The sequence below is a fragment of the Pimephales promelas genome, chromosome 8, assembly GCF_988280905.1.
Source record: "Pimephales promelas chromosome 8, fPimPro1.hap1.1, whole genome shotgun sequence".
Lineage (NCBI taxonomy): Eukaryota > Metazoa > Chordata > Actinopteri > Cypriniformes > Leuciscidae > Pimephales > Pimephales promelas.
This window is the reverse complement of record NC_142776.1, coordinates 38,326,996-38,340,667: the sequence shown is the minus strand read 5'-3', so window position 1 is coordinate 38,340,667 and position 13,672 is coordinate 38,326,996. Positions and strand designations below refer to the sequence as shown.

Below are 13,672 nucleotides of genomic sequence, written 5' to 3'. Positions count from 1 at the left end.
ATAAAAAGCTGGATTTGTATAACAAGGTTTAATAAATACTGCAACAAATGTATTGCTAGTTCATGTTAGCTAATAGGCTACATTAACTTATGTAAACAAATGAGACTTTAATGTAAAGTGTTACCAATTTATTCAATATAACAAATTTATTATCTGACTTTATTATTTTTATAGAAATAGTTTTGGATGCTAAATACAATGTGGTCGTTCTATTATTGTTTACGAAGGGACTATATTTTCTAGCGGAAGTGTGTCACTGACCATTTGCGTATTTTTTAAAAAAAATATTTAAGTTTGAAATCGTCTCGTCTGATATTTTTATGTACTTTAAAATACTGTATCAAAGCATAAACAAGTAGAAAAGCAATTAAAACTATGTTTTGTGAATAAATACGCCGTGCCTTACAACGCCCTTTATCCTACACAACAATGCTACGTTAAAAATCAAACGCTTTTAAAGCACATCTATTATCCTTATTAAAAGTGACAGTTTGTTTTATCATTAAAGGGCTTTCTTAGACTCATCATCAGTGAGAGGAGCAGAAAAAGGTGTTGAATGGGCATTTGGGCGTCACATGGGCGTGAATTAGGGCAGGTCTAGTTCAATCTCTCTGTGAGTCAAACCCTGAATCAAACGCACTACAGTCAGACGGAGCAGATAGTTGGAGCTTTACGAATCGGACCTCACCTGTCTCTGGAGGAGAGGCAAAAGCAAAAATGATGCCCGAACCTTTAAAATCGGCTCTTTCGATAGGAACTGTGGAGGACACGTCGCTCGCGCTCCCGTCCGATCAATCCGCGAGATCCGCGCAACAGAGAGTCCTGGACCAGGTGCACACTATCAAGAGGAGCAAGTCCAAATACAGCAGCAAGAGTGTGTCCGGCCTCCCCTCACCCACCAGTGAGTTCATCTCGGCATTGCATTTAATACCAGACGGATTGCATTCCTCCTAGTCAAACCAGGAGGTGTTTTTTTAGTTTAAATTGATAGTTTGGTTGTTAAAGAGTCTAAAAAACCTCCATGCTATTAGAACAAAAGACACATTTTGGTTGCGTTTTATTTTACAGTCTTGTTCCCCATGCACATATTTTATAGTTTCTTTCTTCTGTCGAACTCAAAATAAGATATTTTGACGATTTCCATCGACTTCCGTTTTAGGAAAAATACAATGGATGTCAACGGGGACCAGAAACTGACGGCTTCCAATATTATTAAAAAAGCTATCCGTAGTTTCCTTATATTAACCAGTACTTTCTCATTGTTAAGTGCACATACTGTAAAATAAAGTGCAACCCACATTTTGTTCTGCCTGCAGTGCTAGTGCAGTGAAAGTGAAATGATATTATGTGGAGTTGCTCAGATCAACTTGTTCAACTTGATTGGCATTTTTGTTCTCTGTAGAAAATGTTTATACTGTATGTTCATCTATAAAGACCCATTTATACCGTATGTGGATTTATATTTAGTGTATATCTGAGGCCTTTGCTCAATAAGACATTTAAGGCACCTTCCTTGGGGCAAAAAGGCTTGATAACATGGTATTAGCATATTTTTTCACGTCATACTTTTTTTTTTTCTGAACTTAAATGCACTTTTTACAGGAACGGTCACAAAAAAGTGACATGGATTTTTTGTTTTAGATGGGGTACCATAGTAATATTTCCATTACCAAAACTTCTAAAGTAATATTTCAAGGAGAACATTACACCAACTGAATCAAATTGTCTATTGATTTCTATTATAAACTCTATTTATATGTTCGATAGACAATCCAATACCGTGCAACTGAAAATGTGCATGATTTTCTTTCTTTTTAAAAAAAGAAATCCCTTTAATTGTAAAATATGTATCTTCCTATATTAATATTCCTAAAATATGTACCTCCGCTCTGTAAAATATGTCCCTTCCTATATTACATTAGTTATAGGTTAATAATAATAATACATTTTATTTGGCCAACGCCTTTCTAAATACCCAAGGACATCTTACATGTTTCGGAGGACTTTTTAAAAAAAGGATAACATATTAAAATACATTTAAATTCATAGTAGGCTAATACATGTTACAAATAAATCAGTAAAATGCTAAGAACGCCAGAAGAAAGCACTATAAAAGAGTGTCAGGAGCTTAACTTTGGCAATGTAGGTTTTAAAGATTAAAAGCTTTCTTAAAGAGATAGGTCTTTAACATGTTTTTTAAATGATACTGCAAATATTCAAAACGTCCCTCAATGCATGATTTATTTTGGATAAGAATTATAACGCCCTAAAACAGTTTCTTCGATTGCAGGTCCTGAAACTGACAGTGTGTTTTACGACTTCAAGTTTTCTCCCGGAGCCTCGTTCAGCAGAGGAGGAACCATGACCAATGGGGTAAATCATCAGTCATTTCATTCTTCACACGTTCGCTTATTTGTATTTTGCTAATGAGGAACTTCGGGTGTGTATACATCGTTGTGATTTTCCCACGGTTGGGTGTGTAAAACACATTTCTTTATTCATTAGGCTGAGCGCTTCTCTTTTTAGTCATCGATTCCAGATTACAATAGATATCTGTGGAATGCCAAACGAGCTTTAGCTTGTAACTAATAACCTGGTTACGCATATTTAGTACGGCTGTCGAACGATTAATCGCATCCAAAATAAAAGTTTGTGTTTACATAATATATGTGGGTGCAATTATTTTTTATATATATAAATACACACACATGCATGTATATTTAAGAAAAAAAATATGATTTATATATAAAATATTTATATAAGTATATATATAAATACACACACATACTTGTATATATTTAAGAAATATTTTCATGTATATACTGCAAACAGATTTATATATACTTATATAAATATTTTATATATAACTCATATTTTTTTCTTAAATATACATGTTTGGGTGTGTATTTATATATTCTATATAAAATAATTCTACACAGTGCACCCACATATATTATGTAAACACAAACTTTTATTTTGGATGCGATTAATCGTGATTAATCGTTTGACAGCCCTAATATTTAGGGCCTGAGCGCCGATGGTGAGAGAATTGCTCTGTTTATTATTATTATTCTCCAAAATCGATCGCATTTTTGAGGGCCGAAAACTGCACACACGTCAGAACTGGTGAAAATTTAGATCTGATATGCGTTTCAGAATTGGGCGGGGCAAAATGACTCGATAGCGCCACCTATAAAGGTTCAACGGAGTGCGCCTCCCGCTACGTTTCACGTACGTGTACGAAATTGGGTACATGCATGTAATGACCCAATACCTACATAAAAGTCTCTTGGAGCCATTTTGATCTTCCTCTCCGATTTTTGTGCCGTTTTTGCCATTTTCAGGCCTCGTACTTTAACGAACTCCTCCTACAGTTTTGGACATGAGGACGGAAAAAACAATCCATCAGTGTGTCTGTTGAGTCTAATACATTCATTGCTACTGTCGACACTTGTCTAGTTCACTGTTTTCTAGTTAGTTATGGCAGAAAAAGCAAGAATCATGGGAAAAAGCTAAATGAAACCACTCCTCTCCTTCCCTTTTCTGACTCATCAGTGTTGTGTTACCAAACAGCCTGGTTTCTAGGTATTCTGCCAATTTTTCTTTACATGTTGGGTGTATCCATGGGAGTCTTGTTTGGCTTTAGTGGAGCGTCTAATCCAGCCGTGTTGTGTTCCAGCCTAATTTTTTATGTTGTTTTTATTTGCGTAAAACCCTGTTTTGACATCCTGCAAAAGTTATCACCTTTATTTATAGTGCTTTAAAGTGTTTCAAAGCAGCTTTACTGTAACAAGTAGGAAAGTAGTGATGACGGATGCAAACAGAGCTCTCAGAAGACAACGGGGTCATTGTTCAGTTAAGTGTTGACTCAGTACGGTTCATTAACCGTTTACAGTTCATCAGCGATGTCATCATCTAGCTCAGTTCACTTCTCATCTAATACTGTCAAATCAATGATATTGCTGAATATTATGTGAACTATAATGTGGCAAAAGATGTAATTACGCACGAACATACTCCCATAATCAGTAATTATCTCGTAAACCCAACACTGTTGGTTCATAGAGGTAGGCATTTTAATCCATGGACGCACTTTCAGGATTCATTTAAAGGGATAGTTCACTCATAAATAAAAAAAAAAGTTTGAATTCCTGTATGAACACAAAAGAAGATGCTTTGAATAATGCGGTAACCAAACAGTTGATGGTCTCTGTTCATTTCTATAGGATTATTTTAATGGACATTCTTCCAAATATTGTATTTTGTGTTCAGCAGAAGAGAGAAACTCATACAGGTTCTTCCGAGTAAATGATGAGAGAATTTTTCCTTTAAAATGTTGATTTCAGAATCGTTTTTAGTGTATACTTAAAATTAGTACTAAAGTATACTTTTTAGCATGCAGTCTGATCACACTAGTTAACGGCTCTATTTTGCGTTTAGTCATAAATTAAAATGTGCATTTTTACATGTAATTTCTTTGCATTCATTTGTTTGCATTTCAATGTTTAATTATAAATAATATCAGAATTGACTTAAAAACATAAAGTATACCTGTACAGTTTGATAAGTTAAAAGGCTCTATTTTGCATTTAATTAAATATTTAAATGTATTTTTTGCATGTCATTTGTGCATTTTTGCATGCAATTTCTTTGCATTCATTTTTTTTGCATTTCAATTTAAAAATAAAATATTATCATAATTGACTTTAAAACAAAGTATACTTATACAGTTTGATAGCATCAGTTAAAATGCTCTATTTTGCATTTAAATAAAATGTTTGTTGATTTTTTTGCATGTAATTTCTTTGCATTCATTTGTTTGCATTTCAATTTCTAATTATAAATAATATCAGAATTAACTTTAAAGCATAAAATATAATTATACAGTTTGATAGCACCAGTTAAAATGCTCTATTTTGCATTTTTTGCATGTAATTTGTGCATTTTTGCATGTCATTTCTTTGCATTCATTTTTTGCATTTCAATTTAAAAATAAAATATTATCATAATTGACTTTAAAACATAAAGTATACTTATAAAGTTTGATAGCACCAGTTAAAATGCTCTATTTTGCATTTAATTAAAATTTAATTTTTTTTTTGCATGTAATTTGTGCATTGTTGCATGTAATTTCTTTGCATTCATTTTTTTGCATTTCAATTTAAAAATAAAATATTATCATAATTGACATTAAAACATAAAGTATACTTATAAAGTTTGATAGCATCAGTTAAAATGCTCTATTTTGCATTTAATTAAATTTTATTTTATTTATTTTATTTTTTTTTTGCATGTCATTTGTGCTTTTTTGCATGTAATTTCTTTGCATTCATTTTTTTGCATTTCAATTTAAAAATAAAATATTATCATAATTGACATTAAAACATAAAGTATACTTATAAAGTTTGATAGCACCAGTTAAAATGCTCTATTTTGCATTTAATTAAATTTTATTTTATTTATTTATTTTTTTTGCATGTCATTTGTGCTTTTTTGCATGTAATTTCTTTGCATTCACTTTTTGCATTTCAATTTAAAAATAAAATATCATAATTGACTTTAAAACATAAAGTATACTTATAAAGTTTGATAGCACCAGTTAAAATGCTCTATTTTGCATTTAATTAAAATTCAAATTTAAATTTTTTTTTGCATGTAATTTGTGCATTTTTGCATGTAATTTCTTTGCATTCACTTTTTGCATTTCAATTTAAAAATAAGATATTATCATAATTGACTTTAAAACAAAGTATACTTATACAGGTTGATAGCACTAGTTAAAATGCTCTTTTTTGCATTTAATGAAATATTAAAATGTAAAACGTTACCATGTTGTTGTTTTTTGTGTTGCATTATTTCTTTTTGCATTAAAATTTTTATTGCATGCAATTTCTTAATGAGAAATGACGATATCACCTTGACTTTAAAATCATTGTTTCCATGTCCAGAATATGCAAAGGCAAACCTTTGTGCGCAAGTCCACCAACTCCCGCAGCTCCAGCGCTCAACGGGTGACCAGTAACGCCAGCAGGGGGGATCGGCCCTTGTTCTCCAATTCTGGCACCCTCCCGGTCCAGGCACGGTCCAGTAACCAGCTGTACAGCTATAAAGCCACTCGCAGCGCCCCGGACCTGGGCTTCCAGCCCGCAGTGAACGGTGGAGGAGTCGGAGCCACTCAACGCAGCCAAACCGCCAAACAGACCTTCCGGATGGAGAAGGCCTTCAGTCAGCCTAACCAGGCTTTCGGGAACGGCACTTTCGGCAGAATGACCAACAGCAATCAGGTCGGCTCCTTCCAGGCCGTCAGCAGACGCCCGTCTTCCCTGCAGTCCAACGCGGAGTCCAGGACCTCTATGATCAGGAATGGACAAGTCAAGGATATTTCTGGGTGAGTTTGTAGTGTTGTGGTCATGATGTGGTGATTTACTGTAGGCCAGGTCTCACACTCACTCGTGTGTCGGCAGGATGAATGCGGAGAAGCTTATGGCCGATTTGACGATGCAAGAGGCGGTTGACTTTCTGTTCAGCCCGGATGAGAACTACCAGCAGTGTGGAGCGGCTTACATCCAGCACAGCACCTTCACCGACGACAAGGCCAAGCAAGAGGTCTCCACCACACACCACCATGCTTTATCATGGGTTTTTTAATGCATACAAGAGAAATAATATGTTTTTAGGATAGTTAACATGGTATTGCACTATATGTTGATTTAAAGGTTCACTTTTAAAAAAACTTTTGCTGATAATTTACTCGCCCCCGTGTCATCCAAGATGTCCATGTCTTTCTTTCTTCAGTCGAAAAGAAATTAAGGTTTTTGACGAAAACATTCCAGGATTTTTTCCATATAATGGACTTCAATGGGGTCCAAATGAGAGTTTATAAGCACAAATGCTTTTTTCGGGTCATTTCGTTCTTTTTTTTCTTTTTCTTTGAATGAACCAAATAGCTCAAAACAAGATTGTTCATTTTAACAAGCGAGTTCAAACAGGAGAGACACGAACGCTTATAAAACTTAAACTTTGTTATTTATTTTTTAAATGAGTGCTCATTTCGCTTGATAAGACCCTTATTCATCGTCTGGTGTCATTTAAAGCGCTTTGAAGCTGCACTGAAACTCTCATTTGGACCTTGAACCGTTTGGACCCCATTGAAGTCCATTATATGGAGAAAAATCCTGGAATGTTTTCATCAAAAACCTTAATTTCTTTTCGACTGAAGAAAGAAAGACATGGACATCTTGGATGACATGGGGGCGAGTAAATTATCAGCAAAAGTTTTTTTAAAAGTGAACTAATCCTTTAAATACCATACATGTTTTCATAGTATTTTTTATGATAATAAATTTGGAAAAATATCTGTGAATTGACAAAAATGGGCCAGGTAAACACCAAATAATTACCATGTTTTTTAGACGAGCTTCATAAAAAATATTGTTTTGGACATTTACCATGCTTTTAACGTATTTCTTTACAAAATATTCGAGTACCACTGTCAGTACTGTAGTATTTTGAATGGATGCAGCATAATGGTTGTACCATGTCAATACCGTAGTATTTAATATTATAAATATTTGTATCGTATTATTGTCTGATGGTGTTGCCATAATTTTATGATAGTAATACCATGGTAAACTTATGTGGACGGGTACCATGGTATTCTTTGAAATACTAAAGAGCATACATTTTTTACATCAAATTTATATACTATTGTAGTATTTATTAATATTTTGAATTAGCTTTTATTTAGTTTGCTTTATTTGAAGGACCGAAAGTAATGTTTTGAATTGTTCTAGTTTTAGTTGTATGCATGTAGCATCACTGTAGTGTGGTCTGATCACAGTGGTTTATGGTGTCCAGGTGCTGACCCTGAAGGGCATTCAACCGCTGGTCAACCTGTTGAGCAGTCCCAGTCCTCAGATCCAGGAGACGGTGGCCGCTGCCCTGAGAAACGCCGTCTTCAAAAACCAGGCCAATAAAGAAGAAGTGCAGCGCTGTGGAGGAATCCCTCAGGCTGTGCAGATGATCAGCGATACCAACTCTGAGACACAGAAACACCTGACAGGTGACTCACGTCATGTTTATGTCTTTATGGAGACTCCATGATTTTTATACTGTACAAACTGTATAATCTATCGTCTTACACTAACCCGACCCCTGACCTTACCCGTCACAGGGAACATTCTGCTCTTTTACATTTTCTAAAAAAGAAAACGCGGGGGCCGGCTAGTCCTCACAATGTGTGTGATTTGACGTTTTACTATTCTTGTGGGGACATTTGGTCCTCACAATGTAATATAAACATGGGCACACACACACACACACACACACACACACACACACACACACATACACGTTTGTTTCACTATATTAGTGAGGACCAGTAAAAAGTTTATCATAATATTTCACTTGGATTTTTTTGGCCCTCGAATGTACAGCCAAACCTGTACACACACACACACACACTCAAGCCACACACATAGCCATTTAAAGCACTTGACAGAATAGTAGACAAGATTATGTTCGCGCTCTACTTAAAATATTAAAATGATTATATATTTAATTTTTAATTTAATGATATCCTGCTGAAAATTCAGCTTTGAAATACATACATTTTATATTTTAAATATTATTATTAAAATATTATAATTATTATTAAATATTAAATAATTAAATATTATTATTAAATACATTTTAAATATAATAATATATTTTATAATATATTATGATAGAAAACTCAATTTTTGGATCAAATAAATACAGCCTTGGTGAGCGTTAAACAATCTTGGTTAATTCGTGAATATAGGGTTGTTTATTGTTAATTAATGTTTGTTCAGCTTCTACAATTTGAAAAGCTAAAAATTAGGGCTGGGCACCGATTAATCGCATTCAAAATAAAAGTTTGTGTTCACAAAATATATGTGGGTGTATAATTATTTTGTATATATAAATACACACACATGCATGTATATAGTTAAGAAATTTTCGATATGTATTTTTACATGATTTATATTCAATATCAATAATAATATTTTATATATTAATAACAAGTTTTTCTTTAATATATACATGCATGAGTGTGAATTTTGATATAAAAATTAAATACACACAGTACACACATATTATGTAAACACAAACTTTTATTTTGGATGCGATTAATCGGTACTCAGACCTACTAAAAATGCATTAGTAAATGCAGAAATGAACTCGATCACCTACTAAAGCACAGAGTAAAGTGAATTAATCTTTTTTTATTAATATTTGCTTTTATTAGGGCTGTCAAACGAATAATCACGATTAATCGCATCCAAAATAAAAGTTTTTAAAAAAAAATTTTTAAATACACACGCATGCTTGTATTTATTTAAGAAATATTTTCATGTATATACTGCAAACAGATTTATATATAAGTTGTATTATATATAAATATTTTATATTTAAATAATATTTTTTTTCTTAGATTTACATGCATATGTGAGAATTTATATATATATATATATATATGAAGAGTTCAGATGCAAAAACCTCTAAATGCCATTTGAAATTTTCTTCTTTAATGATGATTTTTATCAAACTTGTATATTTAAGTTCATTAATTTCACTTAAATAACAATTAATAGGTAATTATCATTGCCATTTAAGTGAAATCACTGAACTTAAATATACAAGCTTGATAAAAATGATCATTCTAGAAGAAAATTTTAAATGGCACTTAGAGGCTTTTGCATCTGAACTCTTCATATATTTATACAAAATAATTATACACAGTGCATATTATGTAAACACAAACTTTTATTTTGGATGCGATTGACAGCCCTAGTTTTTATTGTTATTTTTTTGTTTCTCATGCATCTCCTGTGATTTTTTTTTTTTATCATATAAAGCCCTTTGAATTGCCATTGTAATACTTGTGCTGTATAAATCAGATGGTATTGTGTTGTCGTCACACTGATCTGTGTGTGTGTGTTGTCCAGGTCTCCTGTGGAATCTCTCCTCCGCTGATAACCTGAAGCCCGATCTGCTCCGTACGGCTCTGCCCGCGCTCACGGAGAAGGTCATCGTGCCGTTTACAGCCAGCTTAGACGACAATGCCAACACAAGCCTGGCTCCAGAGGCCTTCTACAACGCCACGGGATGCCTACGGTAACGTCACACGTCCTGGATTGTGTTCTGCCTGCTGTAAACACGAGAAACACTCATAACAGTACTATTGTTGTAGAGCCAGTACCTGACGCTCCTTTTACTCGACCAGTGAGCTGTTCAAATATTTTATCTGGGTTTATATTAGCCTGGGCACACCCACAGACCACATACTGTTTGAACAAAACTCGACATCTATCTCTGGATTTACTGATTGAACTTTTGAGCGGAAACGGTTAAACTGCGAGCGCTGTTAAGATATTAAGGCGAGACACTACAGGCATTTTTATTTTGCTTTCATAACATGTCTACTTTCAGAATAGTGGTAAGAACACATCTAAAATACACATTCGTTTAATTTAATTCACTTTATCTACACTTAACCGTCTGTAGATTTCAATTATAATACATCTATTTAAAGGCTGTTTCTTCAGTATCTCTTACATACTCCAAACTTTACACGTTTATTCCTATAAGGTTTTTACTTAGAGGTTTGTTCATGTATCATCTGCCTGATTTATGACATTTTATTCCTAAAAACATGGTAAAAAAAAAAAAATATATATATATATATATATATATATATATATATATATGATAATTTGGCTGTATTTTTACTCGGGTTATATTTGTTTGATTTATGGAGTGATAAAGAAATATCCAAAAACCTTTAACTCTGATACAGTATGTCAACAAAATAAAGCTGAACTAAATAATATATGCAAATGAATGCATATTTAATTAGATAATGACTCCTTTGAGTATTTAAGCATATGTGATACAAAAAAATGTTTTTAAAGTACTGTGATTAATCCGCTAATGAAGTATGCTGATATCTATTAGTTGAGCTGATGTATATAGTATTTACTATATTCTCATTTCTCAAGGCACCCGTTAAACTTATATTCACAAGCAAATACTCGGTAAAACATTTGTCTTTTGGTGACTTTTAGGCCATCAGAAGTTCTGTATAACCTTAAACAGCGCATAAACCAAAACACACTGCTATTGGTCACTTCACATGTCAATCATAAAGTCCCCTTTTGTGTGAGTGGGCGGTTCTTGGCCGGCGCAATATTGACACGCCGAGTATTTGCATTGCATGATGAGTGGGCCATAAAAGTGTCAGTGAAGTTATTGGAAGTGTAGCTACAGTATAAGCTTAAATTATCAAAATAGCATATTAACATTCCTCTTAAATTACAGAGGAGGCGTAATTTATCAATGTGCAACAAGAATATTTTCATACTCCAATGGCGTGTTCAGACTTTTATTTTGAAATAGTGATGAACATGAAAAATCATGAAAGAACGATAGAAACCTCAGTTTGTTTTCATACCAAGAGTTCAAAATATAGCATCTGCTCAATTATTTTAGAAAAAAAAGTCTGAAATTTTTTTAAATATGAAGAAAAAAATTATAGATTCACCATCTGTGATGTGGCAGGAAGCTATAACGCACATACTAGTTATTTTTATGTGTTTCTTAGAGTTCAAAATCTGCCAAACTTCTCATATTACTTCTAAATACGATGTGTACTTCATAAATTGTGTAAATAATGGTTCATATCACTCTAAACACATATGGAAATGGAGGCGCCCTTATATGGGCAGTAATAGAGAGCCTAAGTCCCGCCCCTCCGCTTCCGGCTCATGGGGCCTTATTTCGAAAAAAATATGAATGGTAGTCAATGGCGAGAGACAAATTATCTTGTTATTCCGTCTGAACTGTGACCTCAATTACACACATGATGTTTGTCGATTTAAAAGATAATCCTGAAAGTCAAAAACGTCGCAGTTTGTCATAAAACAGAAGAGCAACATTTAGTTTTATGTGAAAATCGCTCTGTGAACTACATCTCCCAGAAGCGAAACGAGATCCGCTGCTCGTGTGTGTGTGCAGTCTGGTACAAAACACTCGGGTATGACGGCGTAACGTTACGATTATAACGTAAGACTATAGAAACAATGACAGACGTTAGCCTCAGTAAAGTTATTCATTCATTGAGAGAAAATGTGCGCCTTTGGGGTTTGTAGTCTTACGTATTTTCACAGTCAACGGTTTTACATCAAACTGCGACTTTCTTTACTTTAAAATGTGTCTTTTAAATTGACAAACATCATATGTGTAATTCAGGGCACAATTCAAACCACATCAAAATATTTGTTGTCTCTCGCCATCGACTACCATTCAATATTTTTCCGAAATAAGGTCCCATGGTGGTCGACCGGAAGGGGCGGGACTTAGGCTCTCTATGGAGTCTGGTTGTGCCCTAGTGGAAGCGTTCGGTACTGCACACACACACTCACTGAAAGCTCATTTACTGAGATAACAACCTAAAATTTGAAACACAACTTGTTCAGATTATTGCAGTTTTAGAGTTACCCAGGTTTTGAAAATATATAAAATATGAATAATATTTTTTTAAAGTTGTACATTTTCATAAACTCAAACTTCTATAACTTTTTTCCGTTTCACTTTCTTAATTTATTTCACATCTACATAAATCTGCCAGATGTTTTCAATCTTACGTCTATATTCCAAAGCGTTCTTGAATTACAACCATTTATGTTCGAAATGTGTAAAAAAGGGGGGTGACACTTAATTCAGTACCGTCCTAATAGACTGTGTGTTGCTTTTGTGAAGTCCACTGCTAAAAACACAATGTTTCTCTGTTTGTCGACAGCAACCTGAGCTCCTCCAAACTGGTAAACCGGCAAGCCATGCGCAACTGCAAAGGTCTGATCGACTCGCTCATGCGCTACTCGGAGTACTGCGTTAATGCAGGGATGCCAGATAACACGGTAAATCTCTGTTGATTTCTATGAGCTACTGAAAATGGAAAACATGGAAATATCAGGCGTGGAAAAACTTCAGCTTTCTATTTATTAGAATTATTCGGTCTGAATCAAAATCTGTTTTCTCTGTAATAGTTCAGTAAAGAGTTGTTTTCATAGTCTGGGTGGAGAATGTTGGTGTGGCATTGATGATTTTTTTTTTAATTTAATCAACTTTATTATGTTGGTGCCGAAACGTTAAAACCCCCCGAGGGAAAGCGTGTAGAAACACAAGGCGTTTCCAACAGCCAAACATTAAAAACTCTTCATTACTCACTCTTAATTGGCGATCAGATTTGATCAGAGCTTCGCCAGCATGTTTCAACATCTGCTTTCTGTTTCAGTGGATTTAGAGGTAATTAGTGCTTGTCATTTTTTTTTTTTTTGCAAAACAAGTTCACTTATATACTTGCTGCACATTTAACTTTTATGCAATGAAAATACGTAGAATTTAGATATTTATGTAAATCGTTATTTATTTATGAATGCATTAGGCATAAATGTAAATTATGTTATTAGCGTAACAATGAATTCAAAGTTAAATTGAACTTTTTTACACAGTGCTTTAATGTGTTTTTAACAGTTACTTAATATGAGGCCACAAAAATCGCATGCATTACAATTATACAATACAATTGTTAAAGGAGTAGTTCACTTTAAAAAAAAAAAAAACTTTTGCTGATAATTTACTCGCCCCC

General features: G+C 33.8%; 1 protein-coding gene across 1 annotated transcript in view; it reads left to right on the top strand.

Annotated features, from left to right (window-relative positions):
• The first annotated feature begins 607 nt into the window (after positions 1-607).
• The window catches only part of pkp1b (plakophilin 1b), a 25,108-nt gene continuing 12,043 nt past the window's right edge, over positions 608-13,672 (top strand). The window contains exons 1-7 of the mRNA XM_039653842.2: positions 608-901; positions 2,291-2,373; positions 5,949-6,388; positions 6,465-6,606; positions 7,858-8,062; positions 9,972-10,140; positions 12,824-12,941. Of these exons, the coding sequence (XP_039509776.1) occupies positions 718-901; positions 2,291-2,373; positions 5,949-6,388; positions 6,465-6,606; positions 7,858-8,062; positions 9,972-10,140; positions 12,824-12,941 (1,341 nt within the window). The 5' untranslated portion in view covers positions 608-717. The remainder of the gene's footprint in view (positions 902-2,290; positions 2,374-5,948; positions 6,389-6,464; positions 6,607-7,857; positions 8,063-9,971; positions 10,141-12,823; positions 12,942-13,672) is intronic.